Here is a 25,512-nt window from a genome sequence, read left to right as displayed (position 1 = left end):
ATACCTGACCTGGATGACTAGGACAAGCTGCGAATCCCCAACTGAAATTAATTACATCAAATTATGTGCAGCGTTTCGATGCAAGTCAGTTTGACAAACAGAGACAACTTGAGATCACTCGAGTCTCTTAAAACCAGTCTGACAGCAAGGAGCTTTAATGCCAGAGGTCACTGCTGTAGTTCTCTGCCTCTGCGGCTGTCTGACGCTCATATTTCAGCAAAGCCTTGAGGAAATTTCTTCAAATTGACACGAACTTGGATTCAAGAATGAACTGATTAGAATTTGGTGGTCAAAGGTAAAAAGATCACTGACCTCACAAAACATGTTTTTGGCCACAACTCAATAATTTGTAGGCTAATTATGACAAAATACACTTAAAACCTTATTAAATTCCTTCAAAGTCGTCGGTACATATGATTACACCAACATTACTCATCCTCTGAATTTTTCATAAGGTCAAAGTTTCAATGTCTCCAATACTTTAAACTGATCACAGCCTCACTTGTACTTTGTGTTTAGTTTAAGAAAATGAACCAATGTTAACATGCTCTCACACTTAACAGGGGCAACCAAGCAGTTTTTTCTTTGTCTCTGTAGAGGATATTGTCGGTGTCAGAAATTCATGATACCTCCAACATGGAAAAGTGGAGGCTGATGTGAATGATTTTCCCACTTAACTGTTTGTAATCACGGTTTTAAACATTATGACCTAAATGCAGCATGAATGCAAAGTCCAGCTTCACGGAGCAGCCACCATGGCAGCAGATTCTCCTGTTCATACGTTTATTAATGAATTTGCTCTCTAGCATGCAAGCCACACAGTCATTGTTTTTAAGTTAATGTATCATATGATTTTTGTTTTTTAAGTAGAATCAATTGTAAAGACATGAGTTGATAATCCAATTATGCCAGGTTAAAAAAAGAAAAAAGAAATAGAGGATAATTTTAGGTAAGAAAGTAATTTAATTTATATTAGCAGACAAATTTACCATCAGATACTTAGTCTGCAACTATTTACATTATTGATTCATCTGCCAATCATTTTTTTAAATTTTCTTTATTGCTTTGTCTATTTTTTGTCAGAAAATAGTGAAAAATCTTGTTGCAATTTCTCAGAGTTCAGAGTGTTCAAATGATTTGTTTTATCAACCAACACTCATTTGAATATTGTGTGTTTTGTGTAGGAATCTGCTGCTGCCGCAAGGTAAGACACCATCATTTTCATTTTTGGGGGGTGGACTCTTCACATATTCATGTCAAATTAATTAACACTTCTTAAGCCTCTTAATTGTTAGTTAATTGTTAGCTAATTGAACTACCATGCAGTGTTGTATAAAATGTTTAAAGACTACTTATAATTTCTAAATTGGGGGTTGTAAAGTTTTACCTTTGTGTCAAAAAGCACAGAGCAGATCTTATTTTGTCCGTCTAGGATACAAAATCTGTGCATCACTCTTATCTAAAATCAGTACTTAACCAAGAAGGTGTCACAGGAAATCCCCTTTATTTACAGAGGAGAGGAAACTCACAGGTGACTCTGTGAGCTGCTGCTTGTGATTAAAGATAACAGCTGTGTGACCTTTGCAGCTGTAGCCAGAGCAGGATCCAAACCTAAAGAATGGCTCTGGTTTAAACAGCCTGTTAATTCCCACAATATCTCTCCTGTCCCATTCAGTCCGGGGCTAAAGTAATAGTCAGGGGCAATTACTGCACCATCATGCTGCTGTTTGTGTAGCTTTATGTGGAGACTCCTTTGACCATCCTACCCGCTGCTTTTGTTCCTGTGCCATTAAAGAAGCTCCATTTTCTCTTTGTTTGTCCACTGCTTGTTAGAAGGCAGAGGCCAGAAAGACAGAAAGAGAGAAAGAGATGTTTTTAAAAAAAAAAAAAAAAAAAAAAGCTGTTGGCAGGTTATTGATGGTGGCTAGCCAGTGCTGGGTATGGCTGTCCAGAGGCAGGGAGGCTTGTAGTCAATGTCCCCGGGGGTCGTCTTTGTCTGGGGATCATTCCTGAGGGAGCTGGCTTCACTCTGCTGGCTCGTGAAGATAAGCACTCTCTCCACATGCTGAGAGACGACGATAAGGGGATTGCTTCACTAAATGAAAGAGGAAAAAAAATAGCCCCACCATTGGAGCTGCTAAAATGAGAGACTTTATCAGTTCAGCTGGGAAAGACCCCCAGTCCCACTCCTCCAACCATAAATCACAATTTGTTTTTTACTACTGAGCATGCTCTGAATGGAGGACAACAAAAGCAAAAAGTGCACACAACTGTAATCTTAATGTTTTATCTTATTTTGTAAAAACAAATTGGGGACCCCCATATTATTATTTAGCAGTAAATAAATAAGTTTATAACACATTTTAATGTTGTTGTAATCAGATATAATGTGTTAATATTGTATTATCGTTCATAATCACTTTATGTACCAACAAGAGTTACAGGGTGCAAGACACCTAAATAAGTAAAATAAACAAGTACTGTAAATTTTCATTTAATAAATCACAAATACATTTGTTCTGTGAAGAACAGAAACTTACGTAGTAATAGTAAAACACTAATACTAACAATACATTTCAAAATATTAACATATTATTTCATTGTTGCTGATAAATGGTATAAATTTTATTAAAAACTTGAGAAACTTCTCTTGCAATTAAAACTAAAATTTTAATTATGCAATTTAACAAAACTTAAAAAGGCTGCACTTCTTTCTTGTCTTTACAAACAGGCCGCAGGAACAAAGAATTCATGCCTAAAATAATTTAAGCCTCGTCTGTCCATCACTTCTGCCGGGAACCCTCTCATAGCTCAGCCTCCCCATCTTCATTGGCGTCAACACTGCAAGACACGAGGAAAATTCTTAATCTGTTAAATAAAAATTATAAATTAAATCATATATTCTGAACACTAAATACTGAGTAAGGCCTTTATTGACCTTACAGTCAGGGAGAACCAGGCCTTCATGTCTAATTTCCTATTCCCCAGTTGATATAAACTCAGAGTCACATCATTGTGACAATGATCCACCACTAAGAGCAGGGTTTGGCAAATTACTTGAACAAATCAGTTACTCGTCACACATTACGCATAAAATAAGTAATTACATTACCAATTACTCAGCAGCAAAAATACTGCATAACGTTACTCATTTCTTTTGTTACTCAGCTGTCAGCTCTGACAAAAGTAAGTAGGAAGAACATGAGGAAACAGAAAACATAACGCTGCCATTCAAAATCAGTACGAAAAACTCGGATTTACAGATGGTTCATTGAGCTCAACAGTTGGTGGCTTGAATTGACTTGAAAATACTTAAAATCGAGAATGGGGTGACTCTTAGCTGCGCTGTGATATCTGCACACTGACCTACTAGGGTTCCCCAACCTTTGCACATCACATTAGTACTTTCTAAAATTAGGTTCACGTAAACGTAAAGTAAGTAATATTGGAAGAAGGGGTCATTCTCATTGCTTGTTGCAGGTGCTCCATTTACTTCTTTTCACTTCAAAAATCTTTGCCTGATTTGCCCAAACTTTTGCTTGTAACTTAACAGCCACCATCATTCACCTGTTCCAACCAAGCCCACAGCCTCACCGCTCCTCTTCCTCTCTTGTCCTATCCAGCATTTGGAGCCATACATAGGTGACACTGTTGTTATCCCTCCACTGTCGGAAAGGCAGTTGTTGCTGGTTTGAGCTCGGCCCCACAGCGTGACCCCTGTTGAAGGGCGAGGGCTCTGACCACAGGTGATGTGATGGCTGTTGGGACGTTGGAAGTCACTGAAGACTGTAGAGTATGAGGATGTTTGACCGCTGATGTCAGGTAGCTGCTGTAGGACAGGGCTGTACCTGAACGTGGTGTCCAGTTTGAGAGGACTGCCATCAGTGGTGTGGAGGTAGCTGGTGTAGCCACCGAGGTTTAATGGAGAGCTCAGTGTGCACTCATTGTTTACTCTCCTGACAACTCTCCCCACTGCTCCAGTTCTGCTTCTCCACCCAGGAAACTTCACCTCCTCTTTCCATGGATCACCACTGGTCCAGCTCCTCTCCAGGTAAACATCTGGGCTGCCAAAGGAACTACTCAGGTCGAGTCTGAAATCTGTGTTTCCATCCTGCACTGTTGAGTCTGGGTCTTGTTCACAGAAGCTGCCCTCTGTACCCTCTGCTCTGAACAGGAAGCTGGTGTTGTTCTCGCTACAGAATGGCTCTGGATGTGGGTTGGTGGAGGGTTGTGGATGAGGAAAGGTTTGTTGGTTTGTCTCGGTGACAACTGTCTGAAACTCTGGCTGGTTGGAGTCAGTGTACAGGGAGGTGGTGTCACTGAACAGCTAAAACCAAGAAGAGATAAGATAAGAGTGCTTTATTAGTCCCACACTGGGGGAATTTGTAGTGTCACAGCAGCAAAGTGGACAGTACAAAAAAGAAAAACCGTAAGATGTCAGTAACAATACTTAAAAAGATAAATAATGGATAATAAAAAAAAAGAAGAGGCTGATCTGCCACTGAGAAAAGATTCCATTTGCTTTATCTGATAAAAACTGAGTTTATTATTTGCTCAGCAGAAAAATTTGGCATGTTATAATTTTTTAAACACTCATGGAGCGTTGGTGTAGTTCAGGTAGTCATGGATATTGTTTTAAAGTCACATGTCCATAACCTGTCTCTCATAATAGAGTTGTGAAGTTTGAGGAGCTATTTTGGGGACTCCCACTGACTTCCACTCATTTCTTTCCCATAGGCAATGTTATGTGACTTTTCCACAGTCTAGACCTATTATTTTGTATCCATTAAGGAGGTCACTTATAGACAATATTAAATGGAAACATGGAGACACTTCATAGCTTTAAAGGAAGTCTACGTTACATTTGACACTCATTAAATCTGCAACTCAAAGAAATGGGCCTCTAATTTGTTCTGCCTGATTTTCTGTTTTAAGAGTGTTTGATTATTCTTAAAAAAATCAGTAGCTGCAAATATTGAACATCTCAACTAGCTTGTCAACAGTTTGAATTGTTATAGTAGAAAAAGCACAGGTGTTGTTAATGTCCTCGTCAGTCATGACAGTGAGCCTGCATGAACAATACCACCCTGAAACTGAAGCAGCTAAATGGAACTTTCGTTTTTGTTTTTTTTTTTTATTTACCTGTTTTGCCCACTGTGACATGCTGAAATGTCTTCCTTCAAAAAGGAATAAAATATACTCTTTCATAAAAAGAAGTGGATCAAAAAAGAAACATGCAGTGTATTTTGGCATATTTAAGTGTAGTGATATGCACTGGGTTACCTTGAGGACTTTATGTGGCACCTCAGGGAGGAGCTCCTTCAGCTGAGACAAAGAGGCCCTCAGGAGCCATCTGAAGGACGGCGCTCTCCTCAGCATTAGCTGACTAACCAGAGGGTTAATACATGGGAACTGCAGCAGACACTTTTCCTCCTGTTGGAAAAGGAAAAAATGTTTTAAGTACTCAAAGTTTGCTCATTTAGCGATTTAGTGAATTGTACTAACTAATTGGAGACAATTTGCTTTTTTATGTAGTGCAGAACGTAGAGAGCTACAGTTCTCCAGATGGGATAAAATAAAGATATGAATAACTTTCTGCAGACAGAATGGTTTGATTTTACATTGTTTCTCAACTGATAAAAACAAGACTGAAGATCCCCTTGTACTTGGTTTTCAAAGTGATTAAAAGGAAGATATAAATGTGTATCATCAGCGTAGAGATGCAACAACATGTCTGCTTATTGTCTGACATGGAGAAAGCAAAGGAGAAGCCCCCTTTTAGGTATTTACCATCCAGTTATCCTGCATTAGTACAACTGAAGTGTCAAATAAGACTAAAAGAAAGGCCTCTCCACCAAATATTACTCCAAACTTAGTAATTTACCATTGATAAGAAACAAATCTTCCTCTTGTGGACAGAGCCAAAAAACAACTGTAGTTCAGTATCCAAACATACACCCTGTACCTTTTCTTCTATGGTTTTCTCTGTGATGGTTTGGTTTTGTGATGTGGTCACCTGTGAAGGCATCACGGTCACCCAGTCTCTGTTCAGGTAGCTGAGAAGTTCCCTGTCACTGGACATCAGGCTGTGGAAGCAGATCTGACTGATCCACTGGGCAATTTCCAACACTTCTGACACTATCAGCACCTGAAAGACGGGGCAGGAAAGCAACTTGCTTCTGTCAGTGTTTAAAGTAACTTAAACACTTAGTGCAATTACCTAAGTACTGTACTTGAGTATTTCCATTTTATGGTACTTTAAACTAAATATCGCACTTTTGTCACCATTAATTTTGACATTTTAATGGCAACAAACTACTAAATTACAATGATGCTAAACTTTTACTAGCATTTCATTAGCTTTATTTTTTGGCTTGAGATTGTAGCTGCAAGTTCCACTTCTGTAATGTTGACATAAAACATTTTAGTTTGATGTGCTCAGTTTGTAAAAGTTTGATTACTGTTGACTGATTTTGAACTTGCCTTTCTTTGTGATGCTGTTGATTATTCAGTAATTAGAAATTACACAGGCTATAAATTTGAACTCAAATAAGATGTAACTCAAAACATTTCAAAGTAAAAACAAATCATTGATAAACCTGGGTCAATTACTAGCCACCAACAGCTGTGTGATTACCTTGAAAAATACATAGGGGACAGTGGGCGTGTTGTGCAGCAAAAATATATGGTTCAACTTTTTTCTGCACCTTTTTCTACATCTTGTCAGATGACTCCAACGGGTCATCTGACAAGGTGCTTCAGGTACCAATATTTGTGTGTCTTCATGATGTTTACTTTAAGATTGTCACAATGAAAGATTAAACAGCTGCTGCCATGGTAACTTTCCAGAGTATTTCAAACCACTGTGCTGTGTTTTGGTGTCTAATAAGCTTCATGGAACAATATGTTTCTCCAGCTGCACTTGCTGGATTGTATTTCATTGTCTCACCAGTATGAGAAACAACACGCCCCCACCAATGCAGCTAGAGACAAAAAGCCCACTTGGGTGTCATGTTCTCTTGTTGACACATCAACAACAAATTAAAGGCTCTGATGGAGATCTTCTAGCATCAAGGTCAATGAGTTTTGTTGAAAAACATAAATCTTGTTTGTGTTTTACATGTTCTACCTTGACATCTAGATCCTTGAACTTCATCCCAAACAGCACCAGTGATGAATAAACCAACACCAAGTTACTGAAAGCTTCACTGGAAAATCTGCCATCACACAGACAGAGGAGTGGTAGTGAGTCTTTGTGTACAATGTGTGTGTGTTTGTATGAGCATGTGTGCAGTCTTACCCTCCTCCCTGGATGTCCCGGCAGTGCAGGATGAGCCAACAGCAGTTGTACTGAAGAGAGAGTGCACTCATCCTCATCACCAGTCCCTCACTGGCTCGTTCCTGACACAGTTCATCCTGCTCCTACAAACAAACAAACACACAAACAAACACACACACACACACACACACACACACACACATTTATCAACACTCTAATTTTGTCATCCTGATTGTCCATACTGTAGTTTTATTATGTCATCTATTCTTTAACCATGATATCTAGTGCATGTTGGTTCTCTTCCATTTAAGGATTTTTTTTCAGTAGAGTAAAAGGATTTGTGGTACATAAATAACACTGACGGAACACACACAAATACAGTTGACACTTAATTAATTTGACTGTATGGTATTTTGCAATTTTTTTTGGCAGATTTTCTGGAAAATTGGTAAAAATTTGCACTCGGTTTTAATGGAAATCTGGCTTACTGAAAATTGTCACAAAGGCTGTTACTCAAATAATTTTGAGTGTCAAGTAATAGTTGGGGTTTGGGGGACAAATACAGGCCAGGTTAAGACAAAAAAAACACAAACAAAAACAAAACAGATACACACACTGACTGACGGGAAACAGCTCACATGGTAGATTTAGTATAATGTACCTTTCCAGAGGACTAAATCCATCTGTACAAACAGTCATGTTAAAGTCACCACTCTGCTGACTTTTTTAACAGAAGTATTGTTTTCATACTCTTCAGACTCTTTAACGAAAATGCAACACATTGTTTTTTTTCCACATTAAAAGCCTACCTGTAAACAGAAGGTTGCAACACTTAAGCTGGTTGAGTTTCATAGCATAACAAATGGAAAGCCTGATGTGACTCCTGCTGTACTGATGAATTTGTGCTGTGGAAATGAACATTATACTAAATTTATCAGAACAACAGGTAAACATGAAGCCTGTCTCTAATATACACCTCTCTGCCACTGAGGTAAATACATTTGAGAATTAACAGTCAGTTGCCGCTGTCAGGACAGATTTTATTCTTTAGCATCTCCATGCAATACTGAGGAGGCTCAGCAGGGGGAGATGAAGACATTCAGTTAATCCAGCATCGTAGCAAATTTTTGGCCTTTGAAGGATGCAGCAGGTATTTCTGTTCCCGGTACCTGAATGATGATAGCGGTACTTTCATCCACTGTGATCACAGCATAGTGATGGGTCCCTCCGAGCATCTGCAGGGATGAACAGTGGCTCCTCTCCAACACATTTATATTAAACCTGTAACACACACACACACACACACACACACACACACACACACACACACACACACACACACACACACACACACACACACACACACACACACACACACACACACACACACACGTCTCACCATGTGGCATTTCAGAGATAAGTTATATTCACTGGCAAGTATGGTAGAAACATTTTATTGAAAAGGCTGACCGTGAGAATAGCTTTTCACCATTTTCTGATATTCTAATAATGAAAAAAAAAACTTTATGTTTTGATTGTGGCCTTAGTTTTGAATATTTTGTCAGCAAGACTGTCTTGTCCTGCTTTTATCGTCTAATTAATCGTTCCAAGATTCAAACTATTTTATTAATTGTCAATTTATCAAGGTAAATATAGTTTGTCAAATTATCACATATTTAAATTAGGGATGTCACAAGAACTGATACTTTTCAAAATTTTGAACTTCGTTTTTGTATCCTGAATTGTCTCAGTTATTGTTTGTGAATTACGACAGCTGGCATCTGTTGTATGCTCCACACATAACGTTCAGAGATACTTGTTTCATCCAGCAACAGCTCATAATGTGTGCTGGGTGCACACAACATTAGTAGGCTACTGTTACTACCAATCAGTCTGTCAAAATGTGTGTGCGCCTTGGTGTTCAGAGTAATGCAGCTTCAATGGTTTTGGTATCAACTCTCATATTTCTGGTATTGTGACCTCCCTAGTCTAAATACGGCAATACTGTGGAAATCCACTCAATCTGTAATTGCTCTCGGCTGGATGAATGGGAGACTTTACCCTGACTCAAGTGTCTGTAGCAGCAGTGGACAGTTAAGAAGTCCCTCTGTCACAAACAACACATAAGGCACGTTGTCTTCCAGGCACCAAGATGTTTTCTCCTCTTTTGGGGGAAAAAAAACATACATTTAGAAAAAAAAAAAGGTAATGAAACATTACTGATAGGTAGTGTGAATAATATGTAGTTAGTGACATCAGACCAGTGTCAGAGATGCTGGTGTTGAAGGTGAGGTGAGTGATGCTCCTCTCTCTGCAGACTGCGGACCACGGAGACTGGCCTGGATGGTCGTACTCCACCACCAGAGAGAAACTGTTCCAGGGGAAGTCGGGGCCTATATGTTGCTCGTACACCACTACACACACACTGTCACACACCCTGGAGGAACAGGATGGGAGTGTGAAAACAACACTTTGTTCAACATAACGTAGCAACTTGAAATATTTCCTTTAACACAGTGAAATGATTAATAGTTACTCCAAGCACTCCTTTCTCTCTCTCTCAATGAAAACAGATGTTTAATATCTTTGCTTGAGGAAGGACTTGGTTTTCACTAAACATTCATAAAAGAAGCATGACCTAAAATTTTGCTGTTTGTATTTTATTAATACCAAGATACAGAATTGACACCAGAACATATGGATGTGATTTATGATGAATGTGCTAAAATACTTTGTTCTGACAGGAGAATTGAAGCTGATCTTATTTTAGAAAAATCAGTAACCTACAGGATTTTTGCTATCAAACAACAGTTATGGGCTTTGATTCACAGATATTCAACAGATTAGTGGATCATCTTCTGTTGATCTATGACCCAGTTGGCTACAGAATGTTTCATTGTTGGTGCAAGAAGTGGAAATAGGACTTTCAGTTATTTATACAAATGTGTCTTTTAAGAATTATTTTAGTTTATATAACTTTACATGAATTCTTCTTATTTATATTATTATATTGCGCCTGCTTGTTAACTGTTTGAATCAGCTGATCATCATGCTGCTGCTGGGGTTTGTCATCTCTCTCTTTCTCTCTCTCTCTCTTCGAGTTGCCCACATTTTGGATTGGGTCTAACTGTCCTTGGGTCTATTTGGGTCTGAGCTGCTTCCGGATAAATGTAATGGAGTAAAAACAACCATATTTCCCTCTGAAATGTTTTGACTTAGTAGGAAATAGTATAAAATTGAAATAATCAAGTGTCAAATGTGAACCTAAGTGCAGTACTTGAGTTAATATATGTAGTAGTAGTAAAACCTGCAATAAAAACAAAAAGACTCACAAACAACTGTACATTTTTACCTGCTGACCACACTGGCACCGTTCAGTTTGGTCTTATTCTCCTCAGGACAAATTGCAGTCACAGCTGTATCTGAGAGAATAAAAAGAATGAACACATTCAACTGAACAGCACTATATTATCATGTTTTTACATAGTGTAACAGGTAATTTAGTAAAATATTGTAGATAAAGGCAGTTGCTTTGGCTTGGCAGTAGTTTAGTTCATTATTGGTGCTTTTAATTTGTTTTTTATCTACACAGGAAAAATATAAATGGACTGGAGTGTTCAAGGAAAACGTGGCTGAAAGAGATAAAGAGCTGCTCACCGGCCACTTGGCTCAAGCTGTTGATGATTATAGATCTGCTGTCGTCAGAGTCAACGGATGTTATGACAAGAAACTAAAGGAGAACCAGGACCACAAACACTGAAACATTATGGTGCTGGTCAAACACAACATCAGGTTAAGTAAGAAATTTGAATTTTGGATGGAACAAAACATCAGGTCAACATTTCCGTAAACAAAATGAAACATGTGACACAATTCAATAAGAGCCAAAAAAAAAAGTATGGCAGGGCAAGTGAACACCGACTTTCTCCATGTTGTTGTGTCCTTTCCTGCTGTGCAGCCACGCAGTGAGCAGCTGCTGCAGCTCCTGCAGTTTGAGGTTGGACTCCTGGTTCTTCTGACTGAGGAAGAGGATGATTTGCAGCCTCTTCACCAGCTGCTCCAGGTTCTGCTCCGTACAAGCCTCAGCTGCCTTACTCAGGTACTCTATAGAGCATAAGAAGAAGGCTCTAAATATCACAGTATGGTGTATACAATGTTCAGAGTATCTGCAGAGTTCAGCAAGTTGAAATTTCAGACTTTAGATCTTTTTAATACCACACAACAATTTTGTACAATTTTCACAATCATCAAAACCAAAGTATGATCATTAAAGTATATTATTTTACTTCCTAGCAGTAAATAACAATAATTCCTATGATAAATGATTAACACGATGATGTATTAACCAATGAAAAGTCATTTTAGTTCATTTTCCCATTATAAGACACTGAGCTTCTTAGCTGCTGTAGCAACAGAAGTGACAGTGTTTACTACAGGTCTGATGGCGCCGACTGAAACTCCACAAAAATGGACTGAACAGCCTCTAGCAGCACAATCCACTGTCTCACCAGTCTCACTTTTAGTTTAAAAGGTGTTTTAATTTCTCCCCACAGCCCACAAACAGATACAATAACCTTTTTTAACCAACATGAGCAGGGCAAGATAACATATTTAAGACTTCAGACTTCTTAACACTTTCAAAGACCTTTTTTTAGGAAATGAAATTCAATGCTTTTGAAGACTTTCTGCCAGAGTTCAGCAGTATTTAAATCAAAATGTAATCACAGTTATGTTTCCAGCACTGCCAATCAAAGGTGCTTAAACCAGACACACACAGTCCTGTTGAAGCTAATTCCTCAAACTTTTTTGTGAAGATTTTTATGTCAGAGAAAGAGTCAAGATTTGAAACCAGGTTTTAGGGGCTTTAAAGTCAAACTGCAGGATTGTCGGCAGCTTAGACCGACCCAATGCAGTACTGAGGTCACACTTCAGCAGCAGCTCCTTGAACGTCACCAGCATGTGAATCAGAGCCGCCTGGTTGAAGAGCAGCTCCTGATCTGCATGCAACACAGTGGGAATTTACAACTTTCAAATGTAGGTTCAGTATATTAATAACTGTATACTACAATATATGGTCACTAAGCACTTTATTAGGAACACCTGCTTATTTGTTCACCTGCAATGATCAGTTTACTATCCTCTAATGGCTACTTCCAGCATGATAAGGCAACTGTTGAGGATGTGGTAGAACAGGAGATTCAGAGCATAAATGTGCAGCTGACAAATCTGCAGACATTATGTGATGAATGTGTCAACATGGAGCAGAATCTCATGTTTTCAAACATCTTGTTGAATCAATGCCATGAAGAATTGAGGCTGTTTTGAGAGCAAAGGGAGACCCTGCCCAGTATGGTTTCCCTAATAAAGTGCTCGGTGGGTTGTACAGTTCAAGTCATAAATAAATTTCATACAAATGTGTTTAAGCATCAATGAAATTACTTTTCATACCTCTGATCAGCTCTGTGCTCTGTGCATGCGCCCTGCAGAGCGCCTTCTCCTGCTGTTTGAGTAGGAAGTATGTTTGGTCGGGAGCCAGGCAGCAGAAGTCTCCCAAAACCGGGAAGTTGAGCCCCAGCTGTCTGGCAGAGTTCAAACATGGCTTAGAGAGGGCCAGCAGCTCACAGTAGGCACGCTGCTGGCTGTCTGCAACGGAGTGAGAGCACTGAGCCTCGACAAACAAACAGACTTAAAACGCCATCTGAAACATCTTATCCATCCTTTTCTCTAACACAGATACTGTGCTACAATTCAGTTTGGTCTGTGAGAAAAGTGCTCAAGTAAATTCAACATAACTGGGAAATACTACTTCAAATTAGAAGTGGTGCATTTAATTTTTTTACTGAAGTTTACTATCAAGTATTAGCAGTAAGATGTACACAGTAAAATGTACTTTTTGTGTAAAGAGGACAATACTCTTTTTAATCCATCATATCTGAGTTGCCTTTGAGTATTTTTATGTTGGTATTGGTTCCCTAATTACTCCACATAATGTTTAATTACCTCTAACAATGCATACTGTATAAACTTATTATACAAGTCAAACTTACATCAAAACCATTGAATGAATGTCATGAAAAAAAGTGTGACATTTAGTGTGGCAGTAAAATTCTCTCAAAATGCAAAGTAAAATTCAAAGATAAGAAAACTGCAGCTAGTTTTATATTATGATTTAAACTGAGGTGTTGTAATGTCTTGTACCTGTAGCTTGGACCTGTATTACTCTGCTGTCCTGCCTCTCTTGAGGGTTCAACTGACTGACAGGATGACTGATGAGTTGACCTTTTGACTGACCAGCTGCTTCCTGTTCTCTGGTAGCATTTCCTGACACAGCACTGCTCTTGTACGTTGGCCTCCCGTCTGCTCTTTGTATTTGCTCTGGAGTAGGCTGCAGCTCAGATGGAGGCGTTTTCTGCTCCACCTTTGGTGCTGATTAAAAAGAGAAGGAAATGAGATTACAGCGGGTGATATTAGCAAGTCATTACGCCATTAACACAGTAAGTATTGAAGTATTTACAATTTGAACCCCCAGAAATTATTATTGTACCTATTATTTCCTCAATTTATCTACTAATTGCTTGGTCTATCAAAATAGTTATTGAAATATTTTGACAACAAAACATTTAACACAAAAATAGGTAAGGTAGGTTAATCAACATGTCCAGGTAGTGTTTTCTTATTAAGAATAATGTGATGGTATCTCAACTGAATCTATTTAACTTGGGTGTCTAGTGGCCCAATGGTTTAGGTGCATACAAAGGCAAAGGCAAAAACAAAATATTAAAAAAAACAACCTACCATTAAGCTACAATTCATTATTTTTTTAAATTAAGGCTGCAAATCTATAGTGGAAGATCATCTTCAGCCTTTATGAGAGGAACAGCTGATAACTGCATCATCTGTTGAGTCATTGTAACCAAATGAGCCACAGCAGCAGCATCAGCAGTCTGTACCTGGAGAGCAGGCTGAGCTCTGAGCTGCTGCAGTAACTGGAGCTGTCTGCTGGGATCTTAGTATCATGAAGTTGGACAGAGGGTCGAGGTCCTTCTCTGGTGAACGACTGGTAACCAGACCTCTGTGACTGTCTCTGATATTCAGTCTGGAGGACACAGTGCATTCAGGAGCGTGGACACTCTGCTCGGTCTTACAGTCGTCTCTACCTGCGTTGGTCTTGTTCTTACGAACAGAGGACATGGCTGCAACTTCTGAGACCCTCACGTCAGAAATTTCATCTTGTGTGTTGGTGGCAGCAGCAGGTTTAAGAAAGAGTAAGGTTGCAGGTTGTACTTCCTTCTTGTTTGTGTTGAAATTGTTCATCAGGAAGGTGTCAGGTGACGTGTCAGCGAGGATTTCTTTTTGGAGAACGGGGTCATCTGTCACAGCGTCAGCATGAAAAGCAGCAGTTTCAGGTTTCTTCAGGTGGAGTAACTCAGTTTTGTTTGTGGGACTCGTCAGGATGGATCCAACAGTGACTGAAACCAAGGAGATGAGGAAAAGGACACAGATGACTATGTAAGAAATTGTAAGACTGCTTTGGAGTAATATATACAAAGAAACAGGATTCATCTGCCAACTATTTTCTTGATTAATCGACTAATTACTGAGTCTACAAAATGTCAGGAAACAGTGTGACATTTCCATCACAGTTCCCCACAGCTGTACTGTTTACATATTAATTTTTCCTTCTTTGTCTGACCAACCAAAATATATTCAGTTTACTATCCGAGATAAAATCAAGTAATTGTAACTTGTTTCAGTTTTACCTCATTAATATGCAAATTCATACATCAAGCCACTCCAAAATCAGATCATCTACTCTTAATGAGGGACCTGTGTGTTGTTAAGTATGAAGTTGTCCATAAACATGTGTCTATGAGTTACAGACATCTACCTAACAACATAACGTCCAGCATTCCACATACCATGGTGATGGGACATCACCATGGTATGTGGAATGCTGCGAAATATACCTACATAGGTTTTTTTTTTTTTCTTAAAAAGCCAGTTCACCCTCTAATAAACTACCACGTGAACTCAAAACTGATTCAATGGTAAAAACAATTATACTCACGTGGCACATGTTCAGGTGACAGTTTTTCAAAGTCTTCCAACTTCTTCTCCTTGGTGGGTGGAACCTCAGATCTCATGCTCTCTGTGAACCCGCGGTTGCTGCACAAATACACCTGTGGGGTTCCTGTCCTTGTCTGTGACTGTAGTTCACTGAAAAAGCTTTGTTTCTCTGATTTAATCACTTTAATGGCTTCGGACAGAGGCTGGAAGTTGAGTGGGGGTTCATATGTTTCAGGCTCTGTGAGAAAATATAGCAGATTAGATTTTTTATAACATTCTTTGTAGATTTGTTTGTAGTGTAGGTCTTTAAACAGCCAGAATCAGGGGTTCATTTGACATCGGCTTCCAGACTCACGATTCTATATTGTGCTTCAAATAAAAATAACTCAACAGCATTTCATGAATGTCAAAATTTTGTGATTGAACTGACAAAATTTGCAAATAATTTCTCAAAAATAGTTTGTGGATAAATAATTACTGAACCAGACTAATTTCTTCCCAAAAATCTAGCGCAAACTACAAAGGATTATCCTGGACACTGAGCTAATACAGATGCATGTGCATAAACATCTTTAGATTAATTAATGACTGTCTTCTTCTTAAAGAGGCACTCCATCACGTTGATGGACTCACAAGAGTCAAAAGATCAAAATCAGTGCAGCAGAGGCAAAAATCCCCTGACTTTTACTCCCACAACATGATACAACATTTGTTTGACCTTCCCTGTCTGATATATGCCCATGTCTTTGAAACTCTGTTAAAAGTTTATAGTCTCTGAAGTCCAGTTTAAGCTCCCTCCAGAGCCACAGAAGATATAGCAGGGGAAGATAACAGTCATGCAACAGTTTTCAATGGTGAGGAGTGACGGGCGGATGAAGCCTAATGAAGCTCTGAGACTTTAACCTCAAGGAGCACAATGACATCTAGTGGTTTGCAAAAGTTACTTGGTGCTTGGTATCGGATATAAATGTTTACATCACTATTTCTTCCCAGTCTACATCACCATATTTCTCAGTTATTCTTCTGTTATTATCCAGCCACTGTGCGTTATTGCTTAAGCAGATAATCTAGCTGCAAAACTTTCAACACTGTCAAATTGAATGAAGCGCTTTCTGAAGCAAGAGTGACAGTTGAAGTGTCAGGCGTTGTGAGTCATGTGTTTTTTTTTTTTTTAAATCAGACAAAAACAAGTGAAATCAGCCGCGGAGCTACGGTATTGTACAGCCATCACTAACTGAGTCAAATGATCTCAGTTAGGGCTGCACAACCAATCAAAATATAATTGAATTTGCAAAATGGCCAAGTGCAATATGCAATTTGATAAAATGTAAATGTGTCACATTGTTATCCATTGTTATGCACTGTAAGCACCATATGTGTGCTACAGAGAAGCCCCAGCCTTCAAATCATATTCTCTAGACAGTAAAGAAACATGTTTGCTTGGTACCAGACCCAACAAAAATCACAGTCATCATTTTTTTTAAAGTTTTTTCAGTAAAAATGAAATGCAAAAACAACCATTCCAACTGAAATCACATATGACTATCTGCCAAAATGATCACAATATGATTTTTTGCATATCTTGCAGCCATAATCTCAGTGTGTAAGATCAGTAAAGTGCCCCTTTAAATACCAAACTACCTGTAATTACCTGCCAACAGAAAGCCCACCACAAAGGTTGGATGCTTCTCTGCTTTCCAAAGTGCCATCTCCATCTCTTTGTGAGCTCTCCCTGACACCAGAGATCTACATGACAATCAATAATGTCACAAGCTAGCTGCAGCGTCCGCAGTCTGACACAATTTCACTGGGTATCATCACTCACCGTCTGTGGAGCGGCGACAACTCTTCCCACTCGAGGTCAGAAGTGGACAGACGCAGATGGGTGGGACTAATCTTCAGAGTCGGAGAGAGAGTTAAGTCCAACTCCATTTCAGCTGGAGGTCTCATACATCCTTTTAGAAATATAAAATTTAAGTCCATGATCTGAGGACTAGGTTTTCCATCCTTGATTGAATGTCCTATTCCTTTTCACACAAGGAATAGGAAATTTCACAGGTTACACGTTTTGTGTATGTTCTCTGCAGCTTGTACCTTTGAAATCTGAGTCCATCAAGTCTCGCGTCATCTTGCATTCTTTGCTGGGCTCCTCTGGTAAGTCATACTGGGAAATGTCCACTGATAATGATGCACCTGAAAGAGAAGCTGATTGAGACACTATATTACTTAATTTTTCTATATTGTTATGCTTTTTTCTTTAAACCTTCTTATCATGTCTTCACCTTGATGAAGAACATCCAGGACTGGAAGCTGCTCATCCAGCAGTTCAGGAGCAACATTCATATGACCACAAATACTTGAAAAGGATGTGCAGTTTTCTGTGGTCAGTTTCAAAGTGTCCACTATGACGGGTAACAGCAGAGACTACGGAGGGAAAATGATAGAAGTTAAGTCATTTCATATATACAACACAATAACTTAGCATTTATCTTTTTTTTTTTTTTTTTAATTACCTCTTCCTTCATGATTGACTCTTTAACAAACTCCTCATGTATGTTTGCACATGTTTGAGTGTTACACACATCAGGGGTTTTTTCATAAGACGCACAGTGCCTGAAAAGGTTGTAATCCAACAGGTTTTAATATTATGACCAACACAAACTAGAACATGAACTTTCTTCACAGTAATGGATAGGTTTCACTCTGATTACAACACTATGAAATACATTTGTGGGTGAACATATAGAGCAAGTTTTCACCTGAATATGGTGTCCTCGGAGACGATGTCTCCTGTTGAGCTCAGCAGAGGGTCAGCCACAGGAAGTGTCTTCAGCCTGGACAGTTTGGCTTTCAGTGTGGGTAAATGTCTCTTAAATTGTGGCAGGTAATCAGCAGCCATGAGCTCTTCTGGCAGGAGGAGATCTTTGACAGATGTTAACGTATTTTTGGTGACAAAGACAATCAGGGTCACAGTCAAAACAGTCATTCCTCCAATAGATCATATACAGGGTTTCTACTGTGTTCATCAAATCAAAATTAAGGCTTCTTAAGACCTTTTTTATATCGCAGGGAATGTGTCAAAAATTGATGAAAAACAAAAAAATAAAGGAAACAAATATTGATACATACGTGAATTTATTGATATTTATCACATACATATCACATTTTTGTCAGCAATTCTCAGCTGTATATAACAAAAATTCTAAGTAATAAAATTAAGCATTTAATGTGACCTGAAATCATTTGGGCATTACAGACCATGAGGCTCAAAACCACCACAAAGAGATGCATAATGACTACAAAGACACATAATGATCCCAAAGAGACTCAACACAACCTCAAACAGATGCAAAGTGACTACTTGTTTTGTGTCTCTTTCAGTCTGAGGGTCCTACATACAAGGGTTGGGGGCATTTATTTGTCTACAACCAAGGGCTTAATCCGTCTATGCCTGGACCCAGATAAGAGGCAGAAAATTGATGGATGGATTATCTATCTAAAAAAATAAAAAATTTATTTGTTTAGTTTTTGCTAAAATCAACTTGTTCATTAAAAGTCAATGAGCTTCCTAGCTACATGTAACTAATGCTACTGTCTAGAGTAGGCAAGAAAAAATATTCTAAGCCTTTGAAATTTAAATGTAAGATTTTAATACCGTCTAAAGCCTTTTAATACTTTCAGACCTGCAGTTACCCTGAATGTAAGGGAATGGTGAAATAAAATAACTGACAAAGTTATTCTTTGAGTTACCGTTGCTGTCATTTCCAGGGTTCATCTGGTCACTTGTCCACTTGAAAAAAGATTCCTGACATGGATCATGCGTCTGTGATTCTTTTAAAATGCAAAAATATTCATCCTTGTCTGGATCCGTCAGCGAGTCAGGATTAGAGCTGGGTATCACCTCAACAGAGTCGCTCAGAGTCACATTAAATCTGAGACATGACAAAACTTCTATCAAATATCATCCACCTTTAAGTTCTTATATATCTTATGAAATTCTGACCTTGAAAATAAAATGCATTGGAAGAAAAAGATGCAGAGTGAGTGGGTGACAGCACCTTTCGGGTGAACTAGCCGGTTGTTTTTCTGTTCCTCCCAGGTCGTCAAGCACAGAGCCACTGACAAAGAGTTTGCAGGTAGAGATCACCTTTCCTGTCAGATGTGTAAGAAATGAAGACGTCGAGAATCAGTCATGTCACATATGAATTAAATGCAGTAGCTAAAATGATTATGCTTGTCTTCAAAAGTCAAAAGCAAGCAAGTAGAGCGCACACTAAATATGAACATCATCTGCTCGTTTTACATAGCCTACAATGTGACTGATGCAGAAGACAGCTGGTATTAAGAGGGATACAACCTACTTCTGTGTGTACTTTTCAAAGTAAAGTAGCAGTGACTGTGTTAGTAGAAATACTGTGATAATAACATCTTGAACCAAGCTCTGGAGAAAACGACAACTGATGCGAAGGAAGACTGGATAGTTTTTGGAAAATTGGTACACTGTCACGTTAGCAGTGCTTTCTCCCTGATTGCTGTGCTAAACAAGTGCTACATATGTAAGACGTAAGACTTATTATTAAGAGTGGAAATGAACATTAGGTGGAGAAATGGGGTACTCACTATTAATCTTACTCTGCTGTAGCAGTCAAAGAAGTGGAGAATTTGTGTCACTTACAGTAATTGTGAGAATCCTTTTAACGCAGAGATATAAATATCATGATATTAAAACTAAAATTCCAGGTATCTTCAAAAGTTTGTTTCCTAGTCTAGTCTGATTTGAGGATGTGTAAAGGAATATCCAAATGTTAGAGATATTAGAATGTGTAAAAGAAACAGTTAATATTAACGCATATCTGTAAATGTGAAAAAGAGTTATTCATGTGTAAAAGAATCTGCAAATATATGAACTGTTTTCTGTGCCCTGAGCTCAGGCTATTCTCACTGCCTATGTCAACAACTAACAAAACATAAACATGTATTTACAACAAACAAACAATCTAGAATCCATCGAAATCTGCCTTGCTGCCAAACTGCAACCATAACTGCTTAGAAATGTCACAATTAAAATCACTAGGTGCTCCTGACACCTGCTGGTGCATGGTCTTACAGCTACTGAGGCAAAAGGAGAAGTTAGCTGTGCTCATCCATACAGCGTGAGCCTGTGAGTCCTTGCTCAGGGGAAAGAATCCCCTGAATACAGCCAGATCACCACATACATTTACAGATTTGTGTACATATTTGCAGATTTCCTTACACACTCAGAAAATAAGACAACACATTTTCAGATACTTGCACACAGTCACAAATCTGAGAAGATACATACATATTGAGATACAGTTTGACAACCCCTCACACACATTTGCAAACAAAAATGCCCACACGTTAAGTTAGGCTGCTTCCATACCTCTGATCCACGGTGTCCTGTAGGTGACCTCAGGCAGCTTTCCACTGTGAGGGTACAGGTCGTGGCTACCAGTAAAGTAAGGTGTTGGCAGTGCCAGTAAGCTCATCGTGACTTTCAAACTGGTGGTCACCTGAAATAAACACAGAAATGGAAAGGGAAGAGGGAGACAGAATGAAAGCTGAAGTCTGCTTCCAATTTGCAGCTTATTTTACAGCAGGTAGGGGGAAAGTTAAGGGAATATTAAATGACAGTATTAAGTTAACAGTTCTCAGTTTTTTGCACCACTTATTGTCAAAGGACATTGATAATGTGATTGTATTTCAAAATGTAAAAATACCTTTTCTACCTTTGTTTTTAAGTGACATAGAGATCTCCATGCCCAAAAAAAGACATCTTGTTGAAATACTGGTTAATTTTGATAACCTATTAAAATTGTCTGTGGAGTCTTTACGGTACTATAGTCCAAATTTGACTGGTTCAGGTATAGTTGTTTTTAATCTAGACCTGGTCCAATGTGGTCTGGATGGCAAAAATCAGTAACATTTTCTTTTCTCACTTATAGAATAAATGCTTCACAATTCCAAAATTGTTTTAAACAGTCTTTTGTTTCTCTTGGATAATGTAGTCCCATTTCCATATCTAAGGGTGGTGGATTTTGGTCTGATGTGGTCTGAAACTGTGTTTTACACGGTTAAAGGAGTTCGCTTGTTAATCAGGCCAAGGTTTTGACAAGTGCAAATCTGGGGGCTTTTACATTATACCTGGTCTACTTATTGTCTGAATGAGAAAACCCGGTGAAGAAAAAGATTTCCCAACACTGAAAGTGGGTTTTAAGCAGCATTAGGGTTTTAACTAGGATGTCTGACAGCCTTTCACAACAAAGAGTGGCGCAAAAAATACTATAATAATATTGTTATTCAAGCTTCCCTTAGCTTTAAATACAATTTAGCATCAGTGTGCAATAAGGTATTCTGGGGTAAAGTTAACAAGTCACAAACTGACCTCAAACACATAATCCAGAGCTTTATATCTGATAGTAGAGAAAATCTGAGGAGGTAAACGACTGTCCTTTGCAGACCTGTAAGCATCACATAAACACACAACATAAACACAAATTAGCATATTTTCGCAAAACATGAATTTGAAATATGTTGTTTTCTTCATTATCTTAACAACAGCCGTCACCAGATGGATTCATTGAATATCTAATATCACCCTACACCGATAAATGCAACTCAGTTCCAACAGTAAGTGTGTCAAAGTATCACAAGATAAATACTACGCGGCTATTTCGGTTAGCTTGGCTAGCTATCTCTTCCAAGTTTAGCTAACTTTTTTTTCTAAAGACTCCAACTAGTAAAATATTCTCACGTAACCAAAGCTTCTATATCACGAATTGAACAAATAAAACGTGAATGATGGGACCGTGCTGGTTCACATCAAACTTACATGACATGAGTTTCGTTTAGATTTGTTTGACAAACGGGATTCATGTCGAAGATCGTCTAAGCGGATGAATCAACGGTTCATTTTCTGGGCTTTAACCTTCACGCATGCGCATGGGCTTTTTCCAATTATCATTCGGCTATCTTATAATTTTTTTTTTTTAACAAGAGTGGCTACAAATAGTTTGGTGAGAAACAGGGTAAAGGATTGGCATGAAAATGCAATGGATAAGAATTCAACTGGCTTGGTAGTGAGGAATGTAGTTGTAATAATGTCTCTGTATAAATAAGTTATATGTTTTAAAGAGGGGTTTTATGTTCGCAATTTTTTTTGTTTTTGCAAAAAAAAAAAAACAAAAAAAAAACTGTGAATGTAGAAATTATCTCATATTATCAATAGGTTGGTGACAGACACTAGTATTTGGCCGTTACCTGGTGAAACATCAATTTTTGTCATTTCTATTTTAAAGTTCAGCCAGAGGGAGGCAGTGTGGGATAATGGGGAAGAAAAAACTGTGTCTTGTCCTCAAAAGTTTTTTTTAAATAGTAACTTATGTTAGGGTACACAGAGAGTAATATCTATGAATACCTTTAAATATACTGTAGACTCTTTGATATATTTGTAAGATAATATCCATATTTTTCCATATAAGATGCAATAGGAACATTTACATTTTCTCAAATCAATCAAGTAAAGACAAACAATTCAAGACTGAGAGACACTTGAAGCAATAGAGCACATCATTTATATTTGTTTATATTAAAGATATACCTTAATTACACATGAGGGTTTATCTTTTAGAAAAGCTATTAACTGGTCTTTTTTTCTACAGGGACATTGCATGTATTTCACCACAGGGGGGTACTATTCACTACACTTTCAAAATACAGTACAGAACTGACACAGGATGTGTTAGTGCATCTGTGCAGACAACATGTGCAGTTCAATCTGTTCCTCTCCAGGCCTAAAAAATGGATCATATTATCATACCAGGCAGTAACACAAAGTTTTAGATGAAGTTTCAAGCTACAAATATGGGTTACATTGTAGTTCAAATGGGTTATGTTGCAATTTGAAGATGGTGTTACAGATAAGTGGCAGAAAGAAGAGGTGTTGCTGTCCTGTTTCTGCAGTGGGTGGGGAGAGTTTGAGCATGTCACACTTCATCTTTCTGGGTTTCACAAAACAACTGCTGTCCACTCTGAAAGCTTGTAAATTTTGTGGATGAACTCATGGGATAGACTCTTACTGACACACATCTATGTTTGGATTTTACTAGTTTCGCATCAAGGCGGCAAAAAATAATACTATTAACTATTCAGACTGCTGTGTTTACGATCCTGCTGTTTAAGGCTTACATGACGAAATGAGTAACACCTGCACACTGACTCCAAACCACAAATATATTTCAACGGACAGTGTTTCAATGCCACTTGGATCTTCGTCAGGTTGGGGTTATACAAATAGGCTGGCTGGCTCCATGATGAAAGATTTAGTTAAATATCCCTCTCACCCACTGTCTAAAAACTAAATCAGAAGTAGGAAAGGAAAGACAACATTAAAATATTGTACATGATAAAAAGCACTGAAAACATATTTCTCTGGAAAATCTCCACAGAAATGCATCATATTTTTCTGCTACCATACACAAACATTCATGTTTGTTACGGTCAAGGCAGTTTAGAGCTTTGACATCATCAGTGACGTCTGAGTCTGGGAATGTGTGGATTTACTGCATCATGGTAAAATCTTTTCACACTGGAGTGAAGGCCTCAAGGAACTGAACCTAACAAGCCCCAATAAAAAGGTGATACACAGACAAAAGCCCACAAGCAATAAACATATATACACAAACTATTCTTGCTTGCTCGATGATAACTTGCTTGCTGACTGCTGGCATCTGGAAAGAGGTTCAGTAGCATTCGAAGCAGAACAGCCAATATATTTTAAATACATTCTTATATTTTGTATATACATATACATATTTATTTATTTGATTTCCTCTGTTTTATTTGTTTTTAATGTATCGAACTTGTTGCACTATTTTGACCCATAGCAACAGAATCTCGTTCTGATGTGCGCTGTATGATGCATAGTCTGAATGACAACAAAAGTCTATCTATCTATCTATCTATCTATCTATCTATCTATCTATCTATCTATCTATCTATCTATCTATCTATCTATCTATCTATCTATCTTTTATCTATTTTCCCATCTTATTTCTGAGGCGGGTTTAGAAGTGATTTAAATTGAATGCCCTTATTAATGAATTCAATTTCATGATATTTATTTCCAAAAACAAAAATTACAGTAAGTTATAAAATTATTAATTTAGTTTGCAGTGAGATTTTTTAAAAATCATGTGTATTGTCAGTAGAATAAGTAGTTTGGTTTGTCAACATTTACTACAATTTATTTAATCCATATTTGGCATATTGCAATATTGCTTGGGCTGCAACTTATTCCACTATGTTTATCAAAATCATTTGATGTGTGTTTATCATGTTTTGGTTCCTACACAGTATCATTATAAAGATTTTTATTTTTTCAGACAAGTTTGGGAATCCAAACATGGTCTCAGATGTGCATCTTCCAAGATTTAGACCAACTCTGTGTTATTTTTTAATCAGATTAAGTTGAAGACTTTAGTTGTAGAGTTGGTACAATCATAGTGCAACACAATCTTTCTCTCTCATAAACTTGAAATCTAAGCTTCAGACTTATTTGATGAGCCAGACCAGGTAAATTTAGCATATTGTGGACTTTTTCCTCCCAGTGCCACATTTTGTTTTCTTCTGTATGTTGCTGCTTTGTGTGTGTTCTAATGTGTTTTATTGTGTTTTTTATGTTATTGTTTTATACCTTTTGTTAGTGAACTTTCTTTACTCGCTGTTCGTACATCTCAACAGCACAAACCTTTTTAATCCTTTAATGTAATTTCTTTGTCACATGTGCAAGTAAATTTGACTCCTAAACTAAATGTGTAGTATATTCTTCCTTACAACCTCTCCACTAAAACATGCAATGCTCTGTGAAACTTCTCACACTGACAAAACACCTCAGCAGTCAGTTATAAAACATGATGAGAGCGCTGCACTTTAAATGGAGCGCTTTGTCACTCGAGATACGATCAAATTACATCAGAGTTTCACAGGACAAATCACCAGATTTCTCCAAGCTGAAACCTGTAAATCTTTGTAAAACCTTGATACAGTTTTTTAATGCTTGTTATTTAAGTGTGAGCTCAGTGTCTCCGTGTTTCCATGACATATGACCTGGTCTGGTATCACAGAGACCCAGGATGACAGCTTTT

At 38.0% G+C, this 25,512-nt stretch overlaps 1 protein-coding gene across 6 annotated transcripts; it reads right to left on the bottom strand.

Annotated features, from left to right (window-relative positions):
* Window positions 1-2,462: 2,462 nt before the first annotated feature.
* On the bottom strand, window positions 2,463-22,302 carry LOC139624453 (protein shortage in chiasmata 1 ortholog). 6 transcript variants are annotated; one of them, XM_071483573.1, is made up of 28 exons: window positions 22,200-22,302; window positions 21,753-21,828; window positions 20,751-20,880; window positions 19,405-19,498; window positions 19,097-19,278; window positions 18,106-18,268; window positions 17,860-17,959; window positions 17,629-17,770; window positions 17,441-17,551; window positions 17,172-17,301; window positions 16,998-17,092; window positions 15,348-15,584; window positions 14,230-14,748; window positions 13,478-13,705; window positions 12,728-12,922; window positions 12,184-12,276; window positions 11,202-11,383; window positions 10,937-11,009; window positions 10,632-10,701; window positions 9,541-9,716; window positions 9,341-9,443; window positions 8,449-8,560; window positions 7,301-7,422; window positions 7,130-7,217; window positions 5,966-6,148; window positions 5,284-5,433; window positions 3,595-4,327; window positions 2,463-2,841 (listed from the first exon to the last, which is right to left on the bottom strand). In XM_071483573.1, exons 1-28 carry the CDS (start codon window positions 22,241-22,243, stop codon window positions 2,756-2,758), a joined length of 4,617 nt encoding a protein of 1,538 aa, XP_071339674.1. In that variant the 5' UTR covers window positions 22,244-22,302; the 3' UTR covers window positions 2,463-2,755. The 6 variants fall into 6 exon arrangements, with proteins under 6 accessions (XP_071339674.1, XP_071339677.1, XP_071339671.1 ...); XM_071483570.1 differs by having other exon boundaries at window positions 2,464-2,841; window positions 3,568-4,327; XM_071483571.1 differs by having other exon boundaries at window positions 2,464-2,841; window positions 3,568-4,327; window positions 17,441-17,539.
* Between the last annotated feature and the right edge of the window lie 3,210 nt (window positions 22,303-25,512).

Source organism: Trachinotus anak, unplaced genomic scaffold (assembly GCF_046630095.1).
Source record: "Trachinotus anak isolate AG129_WGS33_773 ecotype Australia unplaced genomic scaffold, CSIRO_AGI_Tana_v1 ptg000008l, whole genome shotgun sequence".
NCBI lineage: Eukaryota > Metazoa > Chordata > Actinopteri > Carangiformes > Carangidae > Trachinotus > Trachinotus anak.
The sequence above is the reverse complement of the archived record's forward strand: the minus strand, read 5'-3'. Positions and strand labels throughout refer to the sequence as shown.

Coding starts and splice junctions, on each gene's coding strand:
- LOC139624453 (XM_071483570.1), bottom strand. CDS start 22,243: ATGAATCCCGTTTGTCAAACAAATCTAAACGAAACTCATGTCAT. Junction 11,010..11,201: donor GACACAACAACATGGAGAAA/GTCGGTGTTCAC, acceptor GTTCTCCTTTAG/TTTCTTGTCATAACATCCGT. Junction 4,328..5,283: donor TGCCACATAAAGTCCTCAAG/GTAACCCAGTGC, acceptor TCTTGGTTTTAG/CTGTTCAGTGACACCACCTC.